The following is a 25,841-nucleotide window of genomic DNA, read 5'->3' as shown; positions in this document are numbered from 1 at the left end:
ACACAAGGAGCCAGCGTGACAATAGGTACAGGGTCCAGAAAGGGTCCAGAAAGGGAAGTGCTATAAATACACATAAAGAAAAAAGTAAGGAATAACGAATGAACAGACACACAGAAAAGTAGATAAAAAATAATAACAATAAAATATGCAAAAAAAGATTAGAGAGCAAAAATGATAACTCAAAACTAATAAAATAAACTAGGACAAAAAAGCTCACTGCCATAAGATGATCAGAACAGGAGGGGCCACAGGAGAGCATGCAAACAAGGAGCATAAGCTACATAACATCCCAAAGGGGATAGTCATAAACGCATGTTGACAGAAATGACTCCTCCATGGCACTAAAAAGGTGAGCCATGGTGACTGTCATTCAAAAAAGGGGAGGCGCAGGACTAAAAAGCACAAAAATGTGTCATAGAAAGGGTGAGAAGCCCAAATTTTCATTCAGACCCCGCGGCGCCAAGGTGTTAAGGATGATGATCCATCTCGCCTCCTTCTGGGCAAGGAGGCGTTTGGCGTTTCCCCCCCGGGAGCCAAGGCATACCTTATCGATCCCCCGTACTCTAAGTGAGCGGGGGTCACAGTTATGGACGGCCTTGAAATGCCGTGGTAATGTCTTCAGCTCCCGGGGGTCCGTGGTGGTGCGAGCAGCGACAATGTCCCGGACGTGCTCCCGAACTCTGATTCTAAGCTCCCTGCTAGTTAATCCTATATAGATTAACTGGCACTCACATGTGGCAAAGTAAACCACATGTGTAGTGCCACATGATATATAATGACAAATGTCAAATTGGCGGGAGCCATCAGAGTTGGGGAACGACGTACAACGTAGGACATTATCGCATGCGATGCAATGGCCACAAGGAAAAGAGCCCACCGTGGGGCCGCGGGATCCGAAGAAATTGGGGCGCGAGGGGACGTAGTGGATGGAAACCAGAACGTCCCCTAGCGTCCTCGATCATCGTGGCGTCATATGAGGAAAGTCTCCTAAGCAGTCACGAAGGGAGGGCTCCGTGTGAAGAATACTCCAGTATCGAGAGAGGATCCGCCGCATCGATCCCCACTCATGGTTGAATGTGGATATGTAGCGGATCCTCTCAGGAGTCACATGTCTAGGCACCGGGGGGGGATAAATAAGATGGTCCCTGGGCGTAGTGCGAGCTCTCTTATAGCCACGGCCAATGCATCGATTGCTGTAACCACGTTGTTTGAAGCGGTCAGCAAGATCTGTCGCCTGTTTCTCAAAACTGGAGTTGGTGGAGCAAATACGCCTCATCCTGAGGAACTGTCCCACTGGAACGGCTCTGATGGTAGAGTGATCATGAGACGAGGAGGCATGTATCAGGGAATTGACTGCAGTAGGCTTCCTATACACATCAGTCTGGATATGGCCATCCGGATCCATCTCAAGGGTGATATCCAGGAAGTCAATCCGGGTGGAATGATGGGCATAGGTAAGCCTAATTGCCTGGGTATTAGAATTGAGTCTTAACATAAAATCGTCGAGCTCCTCCACCGTCCCCTGCCAGAAAAACAGGATATCGTCTATATATCGAATCCATGACACGACCCGGTCTGAGCCCTGCACTCCCTCGTCGCCAAAAATATCTCTCTCCCACGCACCCAGGAAGAGATTGGCATACGAGGGAGCACAGGCCGAACCCATGGCCGTGCCACGTCTCTGGAGATATACCGTGTCATTGAAAAGAAAATAGTTGTGGGTGAGGACGAAATGGAGGAGCTCAAGGATAAATTCCCTGGAAGATCCGTCCAAGTTCGAGCCCCCCAGGAAGAGGCGCACCACAGACAGGCCCAGATCATGACTGATGCATGTGTACAGACTTTCGACGTCGGCCGTGACCATAAGGGTACCATCTGTCACAAGGGCGCCGTCAACCCGTGTAAGGACGTCCGTCGTGTCTTTGACATAAGAAGGAAGAGTGCTTACAAGAGGTCGGAGATGGCAGTCAATATACTGACAAATGGGGCCACAAAGCCCCTCAATTCCTGACACGATCGGACGTCCCGGTGGGTTGAGGGCGTCCTTGTGAATTTTGGGCAAAAGGTAAAAGGTCGCCGTCCTAGGAAAGCGGACCGTTAATGCCTCAACTGTACGTTGATCGATGATACCCATGTTGCAAGCCCGCCCAAGGATACCCTGAAGTGTGGCAGAGAAGGAGGCCGTGGGATTGTATGGCAGCTTGGTATAGGTATAGGTATCTCTTAATTGGCGCAAAGCCTCCCTCTCATACAGAGAGCAGGGCCATAGAACGATGTTCCCTCCCTTGTCTGCCGGTTTAATAACTATGTCCGGCAGGGATCGTAGTTGGTGAAGTGCAGTACGCTGGTGGAACGTGAGGTTATCCCGGCGTCTCCGTGTAGGGAGGTGCCTCAACTCTTCAGCCACCAAACGAACAAAGATCTCAACTGCCGGACTTAGGGACAGAGGAGGGAACATCTACTCTGACCCCGTTTGGGGGATAATAAGGGATATGTTTCTATCTTAAGCACTGGTATCCTTGTGCATATACCTCTCCCATTTTGCCATCTGATATGTTTTAGCACACAGTTTTACGGGTCGCTCTTCCCTTTCCTTCCCCTCCCCTCTTCACATGATCCTGTTATTATGGTTAACTATGGATAACCGTGTTGCATTTTCATGGTCTTGTATTGTCTCCCCATTTGTATCTATTTTTTATAGATGTAATATGACGTATTTATATTTATACTTCTACTAATAAAGTTCTTTTCTATATGCTGCACACTCAGCTTTCTCTTGTGTTTCTCTGATCGATGTTAGTATAGATGGACTAATAGAACAAGTCAAACACACTGCTAGAAGCTGAAATATTTTTTCAGAGCTAGATGCAGAAAAAAATTATATTGAATTTGCAACCTGATGGAGGTTAGTATAGATGGACTAATAGAACATGTCCCCCACACTGCTACAAGCCGAAATATTTTTTCAGAGCTAGATGCAGAAAAAAATTATATTGAATTTGCAACCTGATGGAGGTTAGTATAGATGGACTAATAGAATGATGCTATGCCCAAAAGGTTTTACTTCACTAGATGCAGTAAAAAAAATTGTATTCTATACACAGGTGGTGTAGCTTGTAACACAGATAGGCTTCTCCACTGACTAACATACACTGCAAGAGGACAAAAAGGATTATCTTTGCTAGATTTAGCCAAATGCTGTGAAAAAAACTTGCACAGCACTGGCACAGACATGCCTTGCAAAAAGTGATAGGAACTGATGCAACCTATCCCTGAAAAGAACTGCAATTACAATTAGTCTTTACTCCCAACCTATCTATTTAAGAGCACAGACCTGCCTGATAAAAGTGATAGGAACTGATGTAACCTAGCCCTGAAAAGGACTGCAATTACAATTAGTCTTTACTCCCAACCAATCTATTTAAGAGCAGAGACCTGCCTGATAAAAGTCGTAGGAAATGATGTAACCTAGTCCTTAAAAGGACTGCAATCACAACTATTCCCTACTCCCAAGCTATCTGTAGATTTGTGCGAAAATTGGCTTAAAATTAACAAAGTATAGCGCACACAGCAACAGCGGTGCCGTCTAACACGCAGCTGCAGCAGTGAGAAAATGGTGGCGATGGGGAAAATGTCTGCGTCTTATAGGGCAAGGACATGTGACATACACTGCCAATGAAACATGCCCTTGCTTGTGTGAAAAAAAGCAGTTTGCTCCGTGTGTGCGCTGCTGATAGGCTGACAGATTGCACCTCCCCACTGTAAATGCGGGAAAGAGAAAAAAAATGGAGATCTTCATTATTTCTGCAGAGATCCATCCCCTGCCCCTCCCCCCGCCCCGCTGTACACTCAAACTGCGTATTAACATTCATTTTCAGCATTACTGAGAAAAAATCCTGTTATGATTTTGGTGCACGAACAGTTATCGAACATAACCTCGAACAGCCGAATTTTTTTCAAATCGTTCGTGTTCGCCGAACGGCTCGAACACCGCCCAAAACAGCTCGAATTTGAGATTGGCGAACAGTTCGAGTCGAACACCGCTCATCTCTATTAAGGACATCAACCTTTTTGGTAGAAAACTAAAATGGAAAAAAATTTTGAAGGCACATAACAGAGAGGAGTGTAAGTCCATGGGCCTAACAGAGGAGGACATGGAAAATGTAAATACGCTGGAAGAAGGGGAAAGAGAGAGTGCTAGGGATAAAGGCACGGGCCCCTTCAGAAATCTAAAGAACAAAAGTAAAAAGATGCCACCACCAGGACATTTCTCAAGTGTTAATATTTTTATGGACCTCGTTGACAGATCTATGTAAATCTTCAAATAGCTATGGGGGTTTCCCATCCAATATCATAGAAGAAGAGGATTGGGCCTTGAGATCACTTGAAAATAATAAACAAGTGATTATAAAGGCATTGGATAAGGGCGGTAATCTGGTCCTTATGGACCATGAACAGTATCTCACGATGTTCTATGCAATCCTTAGGGATAAGGGCACATATGAAGCCCTGCCTAGTGACCCTCTAATAAGCTATAAGGAGTCCCTGACCGGGATTTTAGAATAGTCTCTGATAGAAAAACTTGTATAAAAAATGAATTTGACCTTCTCCTTCCAGCTTTTCCTCTCACTCCTACTTTTTACACTCTACCGAAAGTGCATAAAGGCCTCTCTCCCCTTAAGGGTTGTCCGATAGTTTTGGGAATAGATAGTGTTACACAATACAGTGGGATATACTTGGACCAAATTCTCCGCCCATATGTGACATCACTCCCATCATTTGTAAAACATACAACTGACTTCTTAAAGAAGTTGGAAGGGATTACAGTAGATAGCAACACTATACTGGCATCAATAGATGTTGAAACGCTGTATAATAATATACCCCATGATAAAGGGATTTTGAGGTCCAGAGCTGTTGAATGTGGAAAACATAATATTTTTTTGATCACTCTTCTTGAGTTCATTCTGACCCACAAATACTTCCTCTTTAATGGTAAGTACTTCCACCTGCTCAGGGGTACTGCGATGGGGAGCCCCCACGTATGCTAACATTTTCCTGTGCTGGTGGGAGGAAACTCACATTTTGGAGAGGAAGCGAGATGGTGGCACCATAAGATCATGTTGTGGGTCAGATTTATTGATGATATCTTTATATTATGGACATTCACCATAGATGAGTTTACTGAATTTACTAAAGTTCTGAATATCAATGTGGTGAACCTGAGGTTCATGTCAGAATCAGACCTGATGAGGTTACCCTTCCTGGATATGGTGGTCATGAAGGATGGAAGGGGAGGTTTGAAAATGATCACACACTGTAAAACTACAGCTACTAACAGTTTACTCAGATTTGATAGTCATCATCCTGTGATTTTGAAAAAAGAATACCTAAAGGGCAATTTCTACGGATAAGAAGAAATAGCTCTGAGGATTCAGACTTTCACAGACAAGCTGGAGACCTTAAACAGAGATTTAAGGAGAGGGGGTATCGTGCACACTTGCTACATGGAGCATATGAATATGCTAGTAGGCGGAGGAGGGAATCATTGCTGAAAGGGAGATTTAAAAAGGAAGATGATGTCACGAGACTCATAGGTACATTTGACAATAGGAATGAACAAGTCTTCAAGATTCTGAAAAAACATTGGGACATTCTACTATCTGACCGGGATATCAGAGGAAGTATTTCAGAATCCCCTAGTGTTACATTTAGGTAAGGGACGATCAATTAAGGACCGTTTGTTCCATAGTCTGTACCAGAGACCAAACCCGGGAGGCTCATGGTTGGATAGAAAAATTTGTGTTTTTTTCATGTGCAACAATTGCAAGATGTGTGAGTGGATGGCCCCCGGTAAATCATTTCCAAGTGCCCACACAGTTCTTCATGCGAGATTTTTCAAATTGTAAAACTGAATCACTGGTCTACAAAGCCACATGCACATGCACACTCGACTATATGGGCAAGACATCAAGGGAGTTCAGATGTAGAGTTGGGGAACATTTGGGTGACATAAGCCATAAACATGATACCCCAACAGCTAGGCATAAAAATGTGGTATATAAAGGTAACATAAAAGAAATCTCGTTTAATGTGATAGAAGCAGTGAAACGTAACATTAGAAAAGGGGACTATGACAAGCAAATATTGAAAAAGGAAAGTGAGTGGACTTTCAGACTACATAGTATATCACCCAGAGGTCTAAATGAAATATTATCTTTTGCTCCGTTCCTGTAAGGATTTAGTCTAAGCCGTTTCCATCGTGTCCGAGGTGATGGTGACATATTTTATGCATTCTCTTTGTTATGTTCTATAAGTTGTCTTTTTTGAGGACACCCTTATCAATCCTATGTTATTTCATCCTTATCCTTCTTTTTGCATTGGTTCCATTGATGGGCATATAAATATAATATTGTTTGTAGCATAAATTTAAATTGGTGTGGGATTAAATTCTCTATAAATTCTCTGTGAATATTATACAAGTATTGGACAGGCAGTGCATGAAATGCATTCAGAAATATCTTCATAAAACACTGTGGTCCAGTGAGTTGTCCTTTAACCCCTTAAGCCCCGAGGGTGGTTTGCACGTTAATGACCAGGCCAATTTTTACAATTCTGACCACTGTCACATTATGAGGTAATTACTCTAGAAAAAAAAACACTTTTTCATTATTATGAATCAATTTGTGAAGCACCTGGGGGATCCAAGTGCTCACTATGCATCTAGATAGGTGCCTTGGGGGGTCTAGTTTCCAAAATGGGGTCACTTGTGGGGGAGCTCCAATGTTTGGGCACACAGGGACTCTTCAAATGCAACATGGTGTCCGCTAACAAATTGTCGGCTCAAATTGTTAGCGGACACCATGTTGCGTTTGGAGAGGCCCTGTGTGCCCAAACATTGGAGCTCCCCCACAAGTGACCCCATTTTGGAAACTAGACCCCCCAAGGCACTTATCTAGATGCATAGTGAGCACTTAGAACCCCCAGGTGCTTCACAAATTGATTCATAAAAATGAAAAAGTGAAAAAAAAACACTTTTTCCTTTTTTATGAATCAATTTGTGAAGCACCTGGGGGTTCCAAGTGCTCACTATGCATCTAGATAGGTGCCTTGGGGGGTCTAGTTTCCAAAATAGGGTCACTTGTGGGGGAGCTCCAATGTTTGGGCACACAGGGACTCTTCAAATGCAACATGGTGTCCGCTAACAAATTGTCGGCTCAAATTGATTCATAAAAATGAAAAAGTGAAAAAAAAACACTTTTTCATTTTTTGAATCAATTTGTGAAGCACCTGGGGGTTCCAAGTGCTCACTATGCATCTAGATAGGTGCCTTGGGGCGTCTAGTTTCCAAAATGGGGTCACTTTTTGGGGAGCTCCAATGTTTGGGCACACAGGGTGTCTCCAAACGCAACATGGCGTCCGCTAACAATTTTCCATTCAATTTGTTAGAGGAAACCATGTCGCGTTTGGAGAGCCCGTGATGTGCCTAAACACTGGAGCTCCCCTACAAGTGACCCCATTTTGGAAACTATACCCCTCAAGGATTTTATTAAGGTGTATAGTGAACATTTTGAACCCAGAGGTACGACACAGAATTTGATAACATTAGGTCATCATATTGAATAAGTTGTCATTAGTCTTGAGCGCAAGTGCTCGCTACTTGAGTTTGCATCGGGTACTCAGGTATGCACCATGTACAGCGTGTGCTCGAGTGACATGCTCGAGTCCCTGCTCCGCATGTTTCACGGTTATTAGACACCCAAAAAAAAACATGCGGGGATCGCTCGAACATGGCAGGCAATCCCCGTAAAGTTTTTTGGCCGCGAAGCATATGGGGCGGAGACTCGAGCATGTCACTCAAATACCCACGATACTCAATGCATACCAGAGCACCCGATGCAAACTCAAGTAGCGAGCACTTGCGCCCAACACTAGTCGCCATATCGTCATCTTTTTTTCTTACTTTTGAAAAAAATCCCAACCCCATCACAACCCTAACCCCAAACCCAGCCCTAACCCTAGCCCAACCCTAACCCAAGAGTTTATTTTTGACGCCGTTCCTCGTGCGGTATAAGTGATTAGACGACTTTATTCTTCGGGTCGGTGTGATTACAGCAATACCAGAATCATATGGGGTTTTTATAACTGACAGCTGTCACACACTAAAAGACGCATTTTTTGTAAAATCTAGTTTTTGCATCGCCATATTTTGAGAGCTATAATTTTTCCAGATTTTGGCAGACAGTCATGTGACGGCTCGTTTTTTTGCGGGATGAGTTGACGTTGTTATTGGTGCCATTTTCAGGCACGTGACATTTTTTGATCGCTTTCTATTCCGATTTTTGGGAGGCAGAATAAACAAAAACCAACAATTCAGGAACTATTTTTTTTTTATTCTGTTCCGCGTGTGGTAAAATTGATAAGGCAGCTTTATTCTTCCGATCAGTACATTAACAGCGGTACCACATTTATATCATTATTCTATGTTTTGCACTTTTACATAATAAAAGCAATTTTATAGAAAAAATTATTTTTATCATAGCTTTATTCTGAGAGCTACAACTTTTTTATTTTTCGGCTGATGGAGCTGTATGTCGGCTTGTTTTTGTGGGATGAGATGACGTTTTCAGCGGTACCATTTTTATTTATATTGGTCTTTTTGATCGCGTGTTATTCCATTGTTTGTTTGGCTGTATGGTGATAAAGCATTGTTTTTTGCTTCGTTTTTTTTTTTTTTTTTTTTTACCGTGTTCACGGAAGGGGTTAACTAGTGGGACAGTTTTATAGATCAGGCTGTTCCGGACGCGGCGATACCAAATATATGTAATTTTATTTATTTTTTTTTTTTTTTATAATAATATTTATTGATGGGTACATTATATTTTTATTTTTGGTGGATTATTTTTTTTATTTTTTTTTTATATTTTTGCAATTTTTTTTTTATTTTTTTTTTCACTTTCAGAAAGTTTATATGCTTTATTACTTTGTCCCACTATGGGACTTTCACTTTTTTTTCTCTGATCGCCTGCATGGCACAGGAATGCAGCACCATCCCTGTGCCATGCAGGCTATCAGCGCTGGACAGGGAGAAGATTGTTTGGAGATGCACTGCGCATGTCCAAACAATCTTCCTGCTTGTCTGGTGACCCGGATGTTGTCATGACGACATCGGGTCATCATGGCAACACCCGGGAAGCCGCGTGAGACAGCGCTGGAAGCCGGAAGAGGAGGTGAGTATCTGCGATCACCTTCCCTTGGCCCCCGCAATGCTGCGATCAACTTCGATCGACTTCAATCGCAGCATCGCGGGGGTTAATGTGCTGAGAGCGGTGCAGGACCGCTCCCTGCACATAGTATCGGGCGTCAGCTGTGACAATCAGCTGACACCCGGCGGCGATCGCGCCCGCACAGCCTGTGTGCGCGCGCGATCGCCATGACGTACTAATACGGGTCTGGCTCTTAAGTCCCAGGGCACAGACGCGTATTAGTACGTCAGATGTTGTTAAGGGGTTAAATATTATTCTGAGCAATACTGGATGGGTTTAAGAAGACCCAATATTTATCCTCTCCCCATATTTGTCACTTTGATTACACTATGTCACTTTAGATTTTTTGAGGACACTGTTGAATATGTGTTGATTGTGTCCTTTTCTCTGATTGCCATTTTGTGGAAGTATCAGGAGGAGTCTCAGATTACAAAGGGATGTGGCACATGACTAAGTAAAACCCTCCTGCTAGAGTAATTTGTATATAAATTATCAATATCAAATTACTTAGTCTGAATTGATACATCTTAGTGTTGACAGTATACTAGAAGGGAAAAAAAAAGTTTTTCCCCTGTACATCGAGTGACCCATCAGTGCCCTCTGTGTGTTCACAAGTTTGATACATATAGTCCCTTGATTAATTATTTCTAATAAAGATTGTTGTTTTTAACTCTTTGAGGTTACATGGTAGCTGATATCGACTACTCAAATATTTTGAGGCCAATAATATGTGTTAGCATTTAGGTTCAACAAAACACAAATGGTTGACTTTAAATTGAGTGGAATATTTGGCCTGTGCCACAAAATGTCTGTATTATTACTGCAGTAATATGCAATCATGTGTGACAACCACTGTTTTAGGCTGTGGAATTGTAGCATAGCATTGGTCAGCGACGAAGTGTGATGATGGAAAAGTTTCTTTACTTCCATAATACTGCAATGTGAATAAAATAAAAAAAAATCTGCCTGTATTCTGCTAACAAGCAAATGGAGCAGAAAAAATGGACTACTGTATTGCTTTTTAAGCAAATAATGAGAATTAAGAGGAAAAAAAAGCCCTGATATGTAGGGCTATGGATATCTGTAACAGCAGCAGCAGACAGAATATGTACCAAATGTACAGTGGACCCTACTGTGCTGTATACACTGTCGATAAACCTTGCCTAACTCCTGCTATCACCAGTAATATATGCAGCTGGATTAGTACTCAGAAGGACTGTTAGTTAAGATGTATATATAGCTGTGGAATACCTCACTAAAACAACCACCAATTCTATCCCTCACTCAGCAGCACCTCTTCCTACTCTGCCTGTTTCTGGGGTAGACTGTGACGAGCATAGGGTCACCAGGTCTTATATAGACCTGATGACGCTATGCGGTCAGCCAATCACTGTAATGCCACAACTAACATGGCTATCGCATTACAGTGAGTTGCAGGCAATCCCTGCATGTTAATTGGCTTTCTAAGGAGCGCCAAACATGGGGGGAGGGGACTTGAGTTCCCGCTCAAGCATCCTGGAAATACTCGAGGAGCGCTGAGCATCTCAAGCGAGTACCCGGCAGTGACGAGCACACTCACTCATCACTAGCAATTATCTTATTATGTCATTAATCAGCTCTCGTTATGGATAGAAATCTGCCTTTGTAAACACACCTCATTAAGATCAAAGTTGTTCATGCTGGTCTTGATGAGGAGATGGGGTGGAGTGCAAGGCTCCTGATGTATTAAGACGCAATGCGCGAAGTGGAATGCGCCTCCATGTGGGCCTCGCCACAAATCTTACTCTAATTCATGCTGAAGGATGGGGATCGCTATGCCCCATCTTGCCCCTTTCCTATCCCAGCTCCACCCACATTGTCAGAGCTGGGTAAAATAGCATGAAAACACTAATAGTCGCAGAAAAATGTTGCAACTTTTCATTGCTTTTCTTTCCAGAAGAATGTTAGCAAAAAAAGTTATGATTTATTGATGATTATATTTATATATTGACTGGAAAAGAGGAAGTAGCTAAACTGTATAACTGTTCTACAAAAATAGTAAAGTTTAAAACTACCAATGATACTATGCTATTTGAGTAGCAATGTCTTTTACTCCACTTTGCTGTAAGTAAATAAAATAGCACAGCCACATCAAGCTGCTGCAGTAACGTGGTTCCACTACCCAGTTCGTAACACTGATGATGATTTTGGTTTCGTAGTCATACACTAATGATGGTTTTAGTTATGAATATAGCTCCAGAACAACCATCACTACATGAATTTGTCACCAGAACCACCATGAGTATAGGAATATGACACCAGAACCACCATCAGTGCATTAATACATCACCAGAACAACTATCCACACGGGAATATGGCACCAGAACCACCATCAGTCTTGTTGCAAACTGTATTTGTCGCATGACAGATGCAAAAACCATCACACATATCCCTTTATCTAGAGGCTGGGCCATTTATATGGATACACCTAAATTAAATGGGAATGGTTGGTGATATCAACTTCCTGTTTGTCACACATTAGTTTATGAGAGGGGGAAAACTTTTCCAGATGGGTGGTGACCATGGTGGCCATTTTGAAGTTGGCCATTTTGGATCCAAATTTATTTTTTTCAATGGGAAGAGGGTCATGTGACACATCAAACTTATTGAGAATTTCATAAGAAAAACAATGGTGTGCTTGGCTTTAACGTAACTTTATTCTTTCATGAGTTTTTTACAAGTTTATGACCACTTATAAAATGTGTTCAAAGTGCTGCCCATTGTGGTGGATTGTCAATGCAACCCTCTTCTCCCACTCTTGACACACTGATAGCAACACCGCAGAAGAAATGGTAGCACAGGCTTCCAGTATACGATGTTTCTGATGCTGCACATCTAGTACCTTGATGGTATGGTGTGGTATATGGGGTACAAAGATAGTGGGGCCATTCTTCATCAATTCAAACCTGCCAATGGATATCTGAAATTGCTACATGATGATTTGTTGCCCTCTTTATGCACTGAAGATGGCATGTTCCCTGAGTTTTTCCAACAAGATGGTGCACCACCACATTATAGGTGTCAGGTCAGAGCATTCCTACATGAACAGTTTCCTGAAAAGTGGATTGGTCGTTGTGGGCCAGTTGAATGGCCACCAAGGTCTCCCGATCAGACCCCCTTAGACTTTTATCTTTGGGGTCATGTGAAGGCAATTGTCTATGCTGTGAAGATACGAGATGTGTAGCATCTGAAACAACGGATAATTGAAACATCCCTGGCAGCGTGCTGGCATGGCTTACCACCTCCCACCATGCAAGACCGCAATCTTACCTATCAATCGAGGCTGCACACTTTGCTCCAGTACCTGTTGTGTCTCTAGTCTGATTGCTTAGCGCGGCGGCGCAAGTACTGCAGGAATTAAGTAACGTCATAGATAGACCATTATTTTTAATCTTTAAAGATTCCATAATAACAGGGTCTGTACCACAGGACTGGCATATAGCAAATGTGGTGCCAATATTCAAAAAGGGGACAAAAACTGAACTTGGAAATTATAGGCCGTTTAGCTTAACCTCTACTGTGGGTAAAATCCTGGAAGGTTTCCTAAGAGATGCTATACTAGAGTATCTGAAGAAGAATAACCTCATGACCCAATATCAACATGGGTTTACGAGGGACTGTTCCTGTCAAACAAATCTGATCAGTTTTTATGAGGAGGCAAGTTCTGGACTGGACCAAGGAAATGCAGTGGATGTTGTGTTATGGACTTTTCAAAAGCTTTTGATACGGTTCCACACAAAAGGTTGATACATAAAATGAGAACAATAGGGATAGGGGAAAATATATGTATGTGGGTTAAGAATTGGCTCAGTGATAGGAAACAAAGGGTGGTTATTAATGGAAAACACTCAGACTGGGTCTCAGTTAACAGTGGGGTACCACAGGGGTCAGTATTGGGCCCCCTTCTTTTTAACATATTTATTAATGACCTTGTAGGGGGCATACAGAGTAATATTTCAATATTTGCAGATACACTAAACTCTGCAGGGTAATCAATACAGAAGAGGACAATTTTATATTACAGGAGGATCTATGTAAACTTGAAGCTTGGGCTGATAAATGGCAAATGAGCTTTAATGGGGATAAATGTAAGGTAATGCACTTGGGCAGAGGAAATAAAAAGTATAATTATATGCTTAATTGTAAAACACTGGGCAAAACTGTAACTGAAAAAGACCTGGGTGTATTGGTGGACGACAAGCTCACGTTTAGTGGCCAGTGTCAGGCAGCTGCTGCAAAGGCAAATAAAATAATGGGATGCATTAAAAGAGGCATAGATGCTCATGAGGAGAACATAATTTTACCTCTATACAAGTCATTAGTGCGACCACACTTAGAATACTGTGTACAGTTCTGGTCTCTGGTGTATAAGAAAGACATAGCTGAACTAGAGAGGGTGCAGAGAAGAGCGACAAAGGTTATTAGAGGACTGGGGGGTCTGCAATACCAAGACAGGTTATTACACTTGGGGTTATTTACTGTGGAAAAAAGAAGGCTTAGGGGTGATCTTATTACTATGTACAAGTATATGAGGGGACAGTACAAAGACCTTTCTACTGATCTTTTTACTCTGAGGCCTGAGACGGGGACAAGGGGGCATCTTCTACGCCTGGAGGAAAGAAGGTTTAATCATAATCACAGACGGGGATTCTTTACTGTAAGAGCAGTGAGACTATGGAACTCTCTGCCGCATGATGTTGTAATGAGTGATTCACTGTTAAAATTTAAGAAGGGCATGGATGCCTTTCTTGAAAAGTATAATATTACAGGTTATAAATTCTAGATTCCTTGATAGGGCGTTGATCCAGGGAACTTGTCTGATTGTCGTATGGAGTCGGGAAGGAATTTTTTTCCCCAATGTGGAGCTTAGTGTTTGCCACATGTTTTTTTTTTGCCTTCCTCTGGATCAACAAGTTAGGCTATGGATTGAACTAGATGGACTTAGTCTTACTTCAACCTTAAAAAAACGATGCTGTCAGTGTGTCAAGAGTGGGAGTAGAGGTTTGCATTGACAATCCAACACAATGGGCAGTACTTTGAACACATTTTATAAGTGGTCATAAACTTGTAAAAAACTCATGAAAGAATAAAGTTACGCTAAAACCAAGCACACCATTGTTTTTCTTATGAAATTCTCAATAAGCTTGATGTCTCACATGACTCTCTTCCCATTGAAAAATATAAAGTTGGATCCAAAGTGGCCAACTTCAAAATGGCCGCCATGGTCACCACCCATCTGGAAAAGTTTTCCCCCTCCCATATACTAATGTGCCACAAACAGGAAGCTGATATCACCAACCATTCCCATTTAATTTTGGTGTATCCATATAAATGGCCCACCCTGTATAATGGGATTTGTTTAATTTCCATTAGGGTATCCACCAAATGCTGGACACCTTAATTGAAACCAAAAAGCCCCCATTATGGTAAAGCTATATTAGTTTCCATGACTATCCTTGGGTCTGACATTTAAAATACAGGATGTCAGGGATGAATATTGCTATTTGTCCCTTGTATTATATAAATAGTGCACAAACAATGAATGTTTCTATATCTAACATTGAAATTTCACTCCCTGTTGAGTCTCAACCCTAAATTACACCAAGTTTTTTAACTTTGGATGATATTTTTTGTGTGAAAAAGGTAACAATTCTAGTGGAAGTGGTTGCCTGTTACTTTAGTCTCTGACCCATTCCTTTGCTTGGGAGCTGATGGTTCATCGGTAGTAGGTGCAGTGCTTACGGCTTCATCTTCCTAGGGCACCAAAATACCTTGTCCTAGCCTGGTTAGAAGTTACATAGGAGGTAATTCTGTAATCCTTGGGTAATGTTCATGATTTACATCTAATTCCGATTAATATAATACATCTATAGATTTATAGTACTTGCTATGGCATTTGATAATATTGTTCAGTCACAAAGCAATGAGTGAATTAGTCAGTGTCTTGAAGAACCTTTCTGAGATAATAATTGTATCAGAAAGTCAGCTTCATAAAAGGCCATGTATAATTTCAGATTGAACATTGTGTGACAAGCATTTTATTTCTATAGATAATAGTAACAAAGAAGACAATAGTTGAACTAGAACATTATGTAAAGAACATCAAATGACAAGCTGATTAAACGCTTTGATCCTAGATTCTTTACATTATAATTATGTCATTTTGTAATGAACATATTTTATATGATATTATAATATAAAAGCATTGTCAGATGAATTATGGACTACATGTCATACTTTCAGAAGTTTAATTACTACTGTATGGAAAATATGTGTGGAAATCTTTCATTTTTAGCTTTCAATGTTTTAGCGCTCTGTTAAGGCGATTTAAACTCTATCTGTACGATCAATCTCTCTATAGTTCTACTTCATTGTTATCAATAATATTCTTGCTTTTAGCATTACTCAATATTTATTGTTTAAATAGAGATGAGTAAATCACTTCAAGGCAAATTGAAATTGCTTAGAATTTAGCAAAAAAATTCAGATTTACCAGAACTGAAATATTGTGATTTTGTTTTTTTTGAAAGAATCAAAATAATTGAGGCCATTTTGCTTGATTCTTCTTAGGGCCGGGAAGGGTTTAAAAAATAAGAATACAATATTTTCACCTTGCCCCTTATATATTCTGCTGTGACAGCTGCCCACTGATCCTCTGCTGGTTCGCTTTCTCCATTCTACTCTGCTCTTCTCTTCTGGCCTTACTCTTCGGAGTATCCAGCGATAATGAGGTCTCAAGTGATCTTTTGATCATAAGGCTTAGTCAAAGTTGGAGACATCAAAGAGTGAGGAAGACAGAAGATGGAAGAGAAGACTGGAGGTGGCAGGAGGAAGTGAGACAGCAGGGACCAAGTGGGGAGGGGACTGGCGAGGGTGAGGATAGTATAATCCTATTTTTATCCACAACATTTATTTTGCTCTGTCATCTGGAGAGACCTTAAAAGGGTTGTCCACTACTAGGACAACTCCTTCTTGAAGTAAATGTTTGGCCTGATAAAACAAAAAAGCTTATATTCACCTCTTGTGCGGTGTCAGGACTCGCGGTCCCGGAGCTGCCGTGCGGTTGTTGTGAAACGTGACCCTGGCGCCAAATCAGCGATGGTTTCACTGTCTTCATACAAATTGAACATCGAGGTGAAGTCCCAGCTGCAGCTGCTCTCTGACTTCCTCTTCATGTTCAATTCGACAGGAAGCGGGGATAATCACGCTGATTGGGCACCGGCGTCACTTGTCACAACAACAGCACGGGAGCCCCGGGGGGGTGAGTGCCAATACCGGTGGAATGATGCAAGCATGAGAGATGAGTATAAGCTTTATTATTTTATTGGGGCCAAGAGTTTGGGATGATAAGGAGTTGTTCAAGTATTATAAAGTATTATAAATAGCGAGGGCTAATGAATATGGTCGATTTAGGATGAATCAAAATTGGCATTAGCACTAAACCCAATTGTGTCTTAAAATATAACTTACCACCTTACCAGGTGACAAAACCATTTATCTGTTGGACAAACACATATGTTTTTTTTAGGGTTGGCCCGTTGATCTCTATGAATGGTGGATGAATTAATAAGGGATTGTGAAGAGGGTCAAGCAGGTTTATCCTGTCTTCCTAAGTTTTAATAGTGTCTTTGTCTGCTCTCCTGAGCTTTTGCACGTTGTGATTTACATGTTGTTTTAAAACTGAATATTAAAAGTTATATTTTAAGACGCAATTGGGTTTAGTGCTAACGCCAAGTTGTCCAAGTAGTGGACAACTGGACAACTTCTTTAAAACATAATGCATGGCTTTTACCAGCAATTCGTTTTGCATTGAATAAATTCAACACAAATTGAATTTCCAGGCAAAATTCAAGCAAACCTGGTGAATAGAATTTTGGCATAATTCCTCATCTCTAAATTGATACTTAGTTGGACAAATCTATTAAGCAAGATATCTAGTGAAAAAAATCACTAATTTTGTTGCATGTTCAATTCAAGCAAAAAGTTGTGACTTTTTTCATTTTACATGGATTGTGGTGCTAATTTAAACTAATCTATACCTGCTCGCAGCAGGGAAGTATTTGCTCTTCCGCCGCGTAGCGGTACAAAAATTGAAAACTATTTTTTAGAGGCTAATGACTCATAAAATATTTGCTGCATTTTACTCTGAAGTGCTCTGAACTGAGAATGGAATATGAAATGATGTGTTAGTGAATTCCTCCTATGTTCACTTTACCAGACGATTTATATTGCTCTAGTGCGACTGACATACAAAATTCTATATGCGTTTCACCACATTATAATATTGTGGCATATTGATAGGATATGCCATGTCATTAAGATAGGTGTAGCATCAGGACTCCACTGTGCAAGGATTTTCACTACCATTCAGGTTAATACCTAAATTAATTTTTTCTAACTGTTATTCAACCAATAATGGAAATAGACTATAATATAAAAAGAACAAATTAGTGAAATGGAAACAATATGATTCAAAAGTCCTTTATTAAGTATAAAATAATTAAGTACTATTAAAGGTTTCATAACTGACGGTTTATTAAAATGGAATATCTCCTTAGAAGATAGAAATAGTAGCTTTATTCCAACTTTTATCTGCTGTATCTTTTTTTTATTAATTTTGCTGCTATTTTATACAAGTAAACAAGCTTTGAAAAAAGAGAATATGTGAAAAATTAAATAGTATCACAGTGTCAAATGTACAAGCGTACTGTAAACATTTATTTTCATCTAGTGAATGTTTTTTTCATCCAGTGTGAACCGCATTTGAAAATCTAATTATTGACTTTATTATACAATAATAACAAATAAAATACTAAAAAAAAGAATAGCTATTACAATAAATGCATATACGTAAAAGAATGACAGAACATTATGCTTCAAACAAGTTCTACTGGCAGAAGCAAACATGTATGCTTCAAAGAAGGGCTATAGCTAAGGAGGGGCTGGAAGTAAATTCTCCTTACCTCCGACATACAGGTGTTAGATATCAGAGAACGCAATAACACACCTCTCTGTCTCTGTCTTTGCTAGGGTATTAAAGAAGAACTCCATCAAAGTTTTTATCCTCTTAGTATATTTTAATCATCATATTCTATGGCATTTTGTACTTACAATTGCTTTTTTTGCCTTTCTACCCAGCTAATTCTTCTCTTTTTCCTGCTCTATGTAGAAACAGGAAGTCTCTTTTCCCTGCATTTATAGTCCCCCTCTTTACCTCCTGACCCAACTGCTCCCTCCTCCCCCTGCCAGGGACTTTTGCAGTGACTTATGACTCATACAGGGAAAAATTGACCTCTTTTTTCTGCATAGAGCTTAGAAGAATTCAGCTAGTCAGTTTTTAATTATGTGATGTCATAGACCTAATGGAAAAGAGAAGATTTAGCTGGGTAGAAGGTCAAAATGAGCAATTGTAAGTTCACAGTGCTATATAATATGATGAATGCAATATATTAAGAGGATAAAAATGTTGATGGGAGGAGTGCTTCTTTATGATACATGGCTGGGGCAGGGTTAAGGAAAGCCTTGATAAGACTCAATGGTTTCAATGAAATTTGACATGATTGGCTAGTATGATCTAAAAGACTAGGACAAATCTGAGATTGCTTTTGCAGTACAGCAAAAAAGTAGCACATTTTAAGGCATGAATATAAATTATATGTCACACAAAAAGTATTTGTCAATATTTTTATGTAGAACAAACAGTAGCAATATTACTATATATTCCCATGTCTGGTAATCTATGATTTTCAACACATAAATATTGTAGTAGTATATGCACTGATAATATAAAATGAAATAAAGTTTATAAGATATACATGACAAATATTTTGTTTCTTGAACCTTTACTCAGTTGCCATCACGAGTCCTAGGTCAAAATTAAGGTCAAACTGGCAGTGTCCGTGAACATCCAGGCAACTTTAGTTGTACACAAAACGTAACATCATGGCTTTTGTTTCAAGATAGACTGATGTGTGATAACTGTTGCATGGTTTGTAGATATCTTATAATGTTCTTGTCCTGAGCCTTGAGGGGGAGAAGGTAGAGGTGTTTCAGGAGTAGCTAAAAATTTAAAATAGAAAATATTTTCACATTATGATAGGAATATATGAAAACATTGCTGAAGGTACGTCACATTTCCTTTTGCTTACATGTGTCATACAGTATCGGTAAAACAATACATTTTATTTTTCTACTTGGTCAATCCCAGATTACCTCAAGCTTAGACATATGTTTCAAAAATAGGTAAAACAAATCTTAACCTAAAACTGATTAAGCAATGTAAGTTTAAGACATTTGCTCATAGGTATTAACCCCTTCCCAATATATGATATACCATTAAGTCAGGGCCGGCGTCAGCACCCGGCGTACCCGGGCAAGTGCGGGGCCCTGGAAAATCAGAGGGGCCCACCACCCACTCACTGTCGGGGCCCACCGCCCACTCACTGTCGGGGCCCACCGCCCACTCACTGTCGGGGCCCACTGCCCACTCACTGTCGGGGACCTGGCCGCTTCCTCGGCACCTGTTCAGTGACCCAGGTGTTGCTTGATTGCCGGCACTCCCCCAGTCCCAGACTTGGCCATGCACAGTGCAGCTGTGTCTGCTAGTAATGACACGGGAGGATCGATGGCACTGCACCTTTAATTGCGCTTGTGTGTCGCCCCTGCCGCGTCATTACTAGCAGACACAGCTGCACAGCGCGCGGCCATGTCTGGGGGAGTGCCGGCAATCAAACACCGTCGGAGGTCCTGCACAGATGGGGGGGAGCGGCCCGGACCCGACCGCAAGTGGGCCCCTCTGATGTTCCAGGGCCATGAAGTCTATGACAAGCCGGGGGCCCTGCACTGCCTCATACCCGAGGAGCTGCTGGACAGGACACTGGACCGGCGACAGGTGAGTGAGGCTACCCCAATCCCCAAATTAAAAATATTTGTAATGGGTCTGTGTGAGTGCATGTATGTGAATGTCAGTGTGTATGACTGTGTATATATATTTGTCTGTTTTATATATGTTTTTAAGAATTTGTGTAAAAATGTGTGTATGTCTGTATGTGTACATATCTGCATACTGTGTGTGCGTGCATGTGTCTGCGTACCGTGTGTGCGTGCATGTGTCAGCGTACCGTGTGTGCGTGTGTCTGCGTATCGTGTGTGCGTGCGCATGTCTGCATACCATGTGTGCATGCGCATGTCTGCGTACCGTGTGTGTGTGCGCATGTCTGCGTACTGTGTGTGCGTGAGTATGTCTGCGTACCGTGTGTGCGTGCGCATGTCTGCGTACTGTGTGTGCATGCGCATGTCTGCATATGTGAAGGATGAGGTGGCAGGCCTGGTCCCTATGTACTATATATATATTTCTCCGCCGTATCTGTGCATCATGAATGGTGTATGTGTTAAAGGGGCCCACAGAGACTCTTTCTCCCGGAGCCCAGAAAAACCTGGAGTCGGCCCTGCATTAAGTTATGCATGGGGCCTCCTTCTTTGATACAAGCTCAGGAACTAAGTTGCATCACTACCAGCAGACAATTGCTATGTTATACGACCGAAATGTCTCTAACTGTGGAGCTGTTAACCACTAGAATGTTGCTCTCCGACAGCAGCATTTACAGTGCTCGTTCAACTTGGCAGACGTCCCATTCCATAATGCGCTATGGCAATCGGGTGTCTACTGAAGACTCCTGTGCCTGCCATGATGATATTCCAGCCTGTGTCCGATGTTCATAGGAGACCATGATTCCTTATATATATGCCGAAATATTGTTGTATTGTATATATAATATAAGTGATTGGACTATCGCAAGTTAAAGGGAATCTGTCACGCCCAAAATGCATTTTAAATGGGTTATATAGTATTGTAGGGAACTCAGTGCCACAGTGATAGTATGGTTGTTATAGGGGCTGAGTTCCCTAAAGTCCCTATAACAAGCATACTAGTACTGTACCTGTTACTGGCACAGCGCCTGAGAAAATACATTTTAATTCATAAGTAGTGTTGAGCGATACCTTCCGATATCAGGAAATATCGTATCGGATTGGATCGGGCCGATACCCAAAAAGTATCGGATATCGCCGATTCCGATACCGGAAACCAATGCAAGTCAATGGGACACAAATATCGGAATGAAAATAAACCCTTTCTTTCCTTGTAGGTTAATTCTACATGAAGTAAAACAACTAAGAATAATGTAGAATGACATGAAAAGCCGGCAATTCATCAGCGGCATACACCGGTACCCGACAATTTACAACAGAAAGAATAGAGCATCACACATAGATTAGATAGATAGAAACATGTCAGTCACATATATATGAAGTACAGTGACAGTGTTGCTTACTGTACTTGTCATTTAGTGTAAAGGATTTATTAAAAAAAATATTAGTGTTTTCGTGCACCGTCTCTTTAAAAAAGCCGGCCGGCAATTCAGCAGTGGTACCCGACAATTTATAACAGAAAGAATAGAGCTTCACACATAGATTAGATAGATAGAAACATGTCAGTCACATATATATGAAGTACAGTGACAGTGTTGCTTACTGTACTTGTCATTTAGTGTAAAGGATTTATTTAAAAAAATAATAGTGTTTTCATGCACCGTCTCTTTAAGAAAGCCCGCCGGCAATTCAGCATCTGTACCCGACAATTTAGAACAGAAAGAATAGAGAATCACACATAGATTAGATAGATAGAAACATGTCAGTCACATATATATGAAGTACAGTGACAGTGTTGATTACTGTACTTGTCATTTAGTGTTAAAATAAAGGATTTATTTAAAAAAAAATTGGCGTGGGGTTCCCCTTAATTTTAGGCTCTAGCGGAGGTTAAGCAGACAGCTGGGGCAAATGTTTGAAGCCTGGGAAGGGGGTAATACCCACGGAGCTTCCCAGGCTACTAATATCAGCCCCCAGCTGAATACCTAGCCTTTACTAGCTATTAAAATGGGGGAACCCCCCCAAAAAAATAACGTGGGGTCCCCCCTAATTTAATAGCTAGCACAGGCTAGGCAGACAGCTGGGGGCTGATATTAATAGCCCAGGAAGGGTGCCATGAATATTGGCCCCCTCCCAGGCTAGAAACACCAGCCGTCAGCCGCCCCAGAAATGGCGCATCCATAGGATGCGCCAATTCTGGCACTTAGCCTCGCTCTTCCACGCTGCCCTGGTGCGGTGGCAGGGGGTAATAGGGTTGGGGTTGATGTCAGCTTATAATGCCAGCTGACATCAAGCCCAGGTTAGTAATGGAGAGGCGTCTATAAGACACCCCCATTACTAACCCCATAGTCAAAGTTAAAAGAAAACACAAACACCCAGAGTAAAGTCCTTTAATTGAAATAAAGACACAATTCTTTATTGTTCTAAATTAAACCATACTTACCATCACGCCCATTCCAGCTGAAGCCAACGATCTCCTGCAATAAAAGAAAAATAATAAAGCAACCTCATCCTTACCTTTCGATGGTTCCCAGGACAGCTCCAGCTCTGCTACATCGAGATGACAGGATGGACCGCAGCAGAAAGCTGCCATCCAGCCTGTCATCCCGCGGACACTGAGAAGCGCAGGCATGCTTGCGCTCCTCAGTGTCTCTCTGTGACGTCATCCAGATGAGCCGAGTTCATGTCCAATGAACTCAGCTCACCTCATGCACGTCACTGACAGCGTGGGAAAGTTCTCCTGCACTCAGCGCTTCAGCGTGAGAATTCTCCCACGCTGTCAGTGACATACATGAGGTGAGGTCATGTCCAATGAACTCAGCTCACCTCATGCACGTCACTGACAGTGTGGGAAAATTCTCACGTTGAAGTGCTGAGTGCAGGAGAATTTTCCCACGCTGTCAGTGACGTACATGAGGTGAGCTGAGTTCATTGGACATGACCTCGGCTCATCTTTATGCCGTCACAGCCAGACATTGAGGAGCACAAGCATGCCTGTGCTTCTCAGTGTCTGCGGGATGACAGGATGGATGGCAGCGTTCTGCTGCGGTCCAGCCTGTCATCTCGATGTAGCAGAGCTGAAGCTGTCGTGGGAGCCATGGAAAGGTAAGGATGAGGTTGCTTTATTATTTTACTTTTATTGCAGGAGATCGTTGGCTTCAGCTGGAATGGGCGTGATGGTAAGTATGGTTTAATTTAGAACAATAAAGAATTGTGTGTTTATTTCAATTAAAGGACTTTTTTCTGGGTGTTGTGTTTTTTTAAATACTTTACTAGAAATTCATGGTGGTCATGTCTAATATTGGCGTGACCCCATGAATTTTGGGCTTAGGGCCAGCTGATAATACCAAGCTGGCCTTAACCCCTTTATTACCCAGTGAGCCACCGCACCAGGGCCCTGGATGAGTTGGGTACAGCGCCAGAAGATGGCGCTTCAATGAACGCGCCATTTTCTGGGGCGGCTGCGGACTGCAATTTGCAGCGGGGGTGGCCCAGAAAGCTTGGGTCTCCCTGCGCTGCGGATTCCAGCCCCCAGCTGCATAGTTGTATCTGGCTGGACACAAAAATAGGGCGAAGCCCCAAGCATTTTTTTTTTTAATTATTTCATGAAATTCATGGAATAATTAAGAAAAAAAGGGCTTCCCTATATTGTTGTGTCCAACCAGGTACAAATAGGCAGCTGGTGGTTGGGGGCAGCCCATTCCTGCCTGCTGTACCTGGCTGGACACAAATATAGGGCGAAGCCCCACGTCAATTTTTTTTTAATTATTTCATGAAATTCATGGAATAATTAAGAAAAAAAGGGCTTCCCTATATTGTTGTGTCCGGCCAGGTACAAATAGGCAGCTGGTGGTTGGGGGCAGCCCGTTCCTGCCTGCTGTACCTGACTGGACACAAATATAGGGCGAAGCCCCACATAATTTTTTTTTAATTATTTCATGAATTTCCTGAAATAATTAAAAAAAAATTGACGTGGGGCTTCACACTATATTTGTGTCCAGCCAGGTACAGCAGGCAGGAACGGGCTGCCCCCAACCACCAGCTGCCTATTTGTACCTGGCCAGACACAACAATATAGGGAAGCCCTTTTTTTCTTAATTATTCCATGAATTTCATGAAATAATTAAAAAAAAAAAAACGTGGGGCTTCTCCCTATTTTTGTGTCCAGCCAGGTACAACTAGGCAGCTGGGGGATGGAATCTGCAGCGCAGGGAGGCCCAAGCTTTCTGCCCCCCGCTGAAAATTGCAGTCCGCGGCCGCCCCGGAAAATGGCGCGTTCATAGAAGCTGGATGCTGTACCTGGCTGGCATACAAAAATATGGCGAAGCCCACGTCAAAAGTTTTGGGAAAAATTTATTAAAAAATAAATAATAATTTAGGGACTGCATCTTTATTAAGTCCTCAAATGTCATTTAGTGTTAAAATAAAGGATTTATTTAAAAAAAAAATGGCGTGGGATCCCCCATAATTTTAGTCTCTAGCGGAGGTTAAGCAGACGGCTGGGGCAGATGTTTGAAGCCTGGGAAGGGGGTAAAACCCACGGAGCTTCCCAGGCTACTAATATCAGCCCCCAGCTGAATACCTAGCCTTTACTAGCTATTAAAATGGGGGACCCCCCCAAAAAAAATGACGTGGGGTCCCCCCTATTTTAATAGCTAGCAAAGGCTAGGCAGACAGCTGGGGGCTGATATTAATAGCTCAGGAAGGGTGCCATGAATATTGGCCCCCTCCCAGGCTAGAAACACCAGCCGTCAGCCGCCCCAGAAATGGCGCATCCATAGGATGCGCCAATTCTGGCACTTAGCCTCGCTCTTCCACGCTGCCCTGGTGCGGTGGCAGGGGGTAATAGTGGTGGGGTTCATGTCAGCGCCAGCTGCCATGAAGCCCAGGTTAGTAATGATGGGTGTCTATAAGACACCCCCATTACTAACCTACAAAGTGTTAAAAAGAAAAAACACACTACACCCAGAAAAAAATAATTTATTTGAAATAAAACACCATTTTATTTAATTCTTAGTTTACTAAAAAAAAATAGTTACCTGTCCACGTTCCTGCGCTGATCTCCCATGCACAGCTGTCACATCTGGAGATGGTGACAGCTGTGCATGGCTGCTGTAAGCTCACGCTGCCGGGAACACGTCCGCTCCCGGCAGCGGGAGCCACTGACTGAGGTTACCGGAGTGCATTCAGGCAGCGCAGCTCCGGAGACCTCCTTTACGGCAGTGCTGTACCGTGGGAATTTCTCACGATACAGCAGTGCCGTAAAGCAGCTAACCGGAGCAGCGCTGCCTTAACTCTGGTGAACCCTTACGGCCCCGTCATTCTAGCGGCGGCAGCGGTTCAGAGCGGTCACATTCTATGTGGCTGCTCTGAACTGGAGATCTTCGTGGGACACTCGTGGACTGCTACGGAGGGGTAAGGATAAGGTTGTGGTTTATTATTTTATATTTTATTACAGGAGATCGATGGCTTCGGGGAATTAGGTGTCTAGGTGAGTATAGGTGTAGTTTTTTATTTTTTACTTTATTTTAGGTGACGATCGGCGGGGACAGGTAATGTATAAACTAATTTCTTTTAGGTAACCACTGGCCACCAATGACATGTATC

General features: G+C 42.1%; 1 protein-coding gene across 8 annotated transcripts in view; it reads right to left on the bottom strand.

Annotated features, from left to right (window-relative positions):
- Positions 1 to 19,038: 19,038 nt before the first annotated feature.
- HNF4G (hepatocyte nuclear factor 4 gamma) overlaps positions 19,039 to 25,841 on the bottom strand; it is a 165,495-nt gene continuing 158,692 nt past the window's right edge. For 7 of the 8 annotated variants that reach the window (XM_073679465.1, XM_073679464.1, XM_073679462.1 and 4 more), the window contains one exon: positions 19,039 to 19,364. In XM_073679465.1, coding sequence (XP_073535566.1) covers positions 19,246 to 19,364 — 119 coding nt within the window. In that variant the 3' untranslated portion in view covers positions 19,039 to 19,245. The remainder of the gene's footprint in view (positions 19,365 to 25,841) is intronic. The other variant, XM_073679460.1, reaches the window with a different exon arrangement.

This window comes from Phyllobates terribilis, unplaced genomic scaffold, assembly GCF_046119375.1.
Source record: "Phyllobates terribilis strain yellow unplaced genomic scaffold, ASM4611937v1 Scaffold_4__5_contigs__length_816908805, whole genome shotgun sequence".
Taxonomy (NCBI): domain Eukaryota; kingdom Metazoa; phylum Chordata; class Amphibia; order Anura; family Dendrobatidae; genus Phyllobates; species Phyllobates terribilis.
Note: the sequence above shows the minus strand (reverse complement) of the source record. Positions and strands in the feature narration are given on the sequence as shown.